The sequence below is a fragment of the Corvus brachyrhynchos genome, unplaced genomic scaffold (assembly GCF_000691975.1).
Source record: "Corvus brachyrhynchos isolate BGI_N302 unplaced genomic scaffold, ASM69197v1 scaffold721, whole genome shotgun sequence".
Taxonomy (NCBI): Eukaryota; Metazoa; Chordata; class Aves; order Passeriformes; family Corvidae; genus Corvus; species Corvus brachyrhynchos.
The window spans coordinates 34,679-35,781 of NW_008235982.1; the positions used below are offsets into that span (position 1 = coordinate 34,679).

The 1,103-nt window shown below is 55.8% G+C and overlaps 1 protein-coding gene across 1 annotated transcript in view; it reads left to right on the top strand.

Annotated features, from left to right (window-relative positions):
- The window catches only part of LOC103612981 (transcription activator BRG1), a 22,391-nt gene extending 21,330 nt beyond the window's left edge, over positions 1-1,061 (top strand). Inside the window, exon 37 of the mRNA XM_017729462.1 lies at positions 466-1,061. Coding sequence (XP_017584951.1) covers positions 466-494 — 29 coding nt within the window. The 3' untranslated portion in view covers positions 495-1,061. The remainder of the gene's footprint in view (positions 1-465) is intronic.
- Positions 1,062-1,103: the final 42 nt, after the last annotated feature.

Sequence of the window (1,103 nt, forward strand, 5' to 3'; positions counted from 1 at the left end):
GCCCCAAACCCCTCCTGAGCGACGACGAGAGCGAGGACGAGCAGGAGGAGGTGAGGGAATCCAGGAATGGCACTGGATCCTGGAGAGGGCCTGGATCCTGGTAGTGACCCTGGATTCTGAGAGAGACCCCTAAATCCAGGGGATTCACCCTTACCCCAAATCCTGGGAGTGACCTTGGATCCCAGCAGTGATCCCAAATCCTTCATCCTGACCCCAAATCCTGGGAGTGACCCTCAATCCCTTGTTCTGACCTCCAAATCCTGGGCTGAACCCTCCAGATCCTGGGAATGACCCCCAAATCCTTCATCCTGATCCCAAATCTTGGGAGTGACCCTAAATGTTGAGCTGAACCCCAAAGTGCCTCATCTCAGTCCCAAATCCTGTGAAGCCCCCAAATCCTATCCTGAACTCCCCAAATTCCTCATCCTGGCCCCCAGTTCCTCACCCCTTTTCCCCCCTTTCCAGGATCGTTCCGGCAGCGGCACCGAGGATGACTGACCCTGACATTCCACAGCTCCAGAATCCCCGTGGAACCCCAGAGCCCCCCCACCCCTGTTCTCCCCTGTAGCTCCGACGGCAGTGACGCAAGACTTTCCAAAATCCTGAAAATCAAAAAAAAAACACGTCCAACCTCGTCCATATTTATACTGGAACCGGCGCTGCCCCAGCCACCGGAGCTCCTGGGTCATCCTAGATCTGGGTGGTCCTGGATTGTCCAGGATGGTCCAACTGGGCTTATCCCAGGTTGTTTCAGATGGTCCCAAGTTGTCCCTGCTCATCCCAGATCCAGATTGTCCTGAGTTGTCCTGTTCCAGGCTGTCCCAGATTCGGATGGTCCCGGATTATCCAGGGTGATCCAGACCATCCTGGGTGGTCTTGGATCCTCCTGAATCATCTGGGATCAGCCCAGGTTGTCCTAGGATTGTCCTGGATCATCCCAGCCTGCCCTGAGTGGTCCCAATCTGGATCCTCCCAGCCAATCCCAGTCCCACCCCCCTGTGCCGTCGCTGTCACTGGATTCCCAGCAGTTGATAATTAATTAATAAATTAATCCAACGGGAGTGGAGTCACCTCTGGGGGGGCAGCTGGGGGGGAGGGAATTG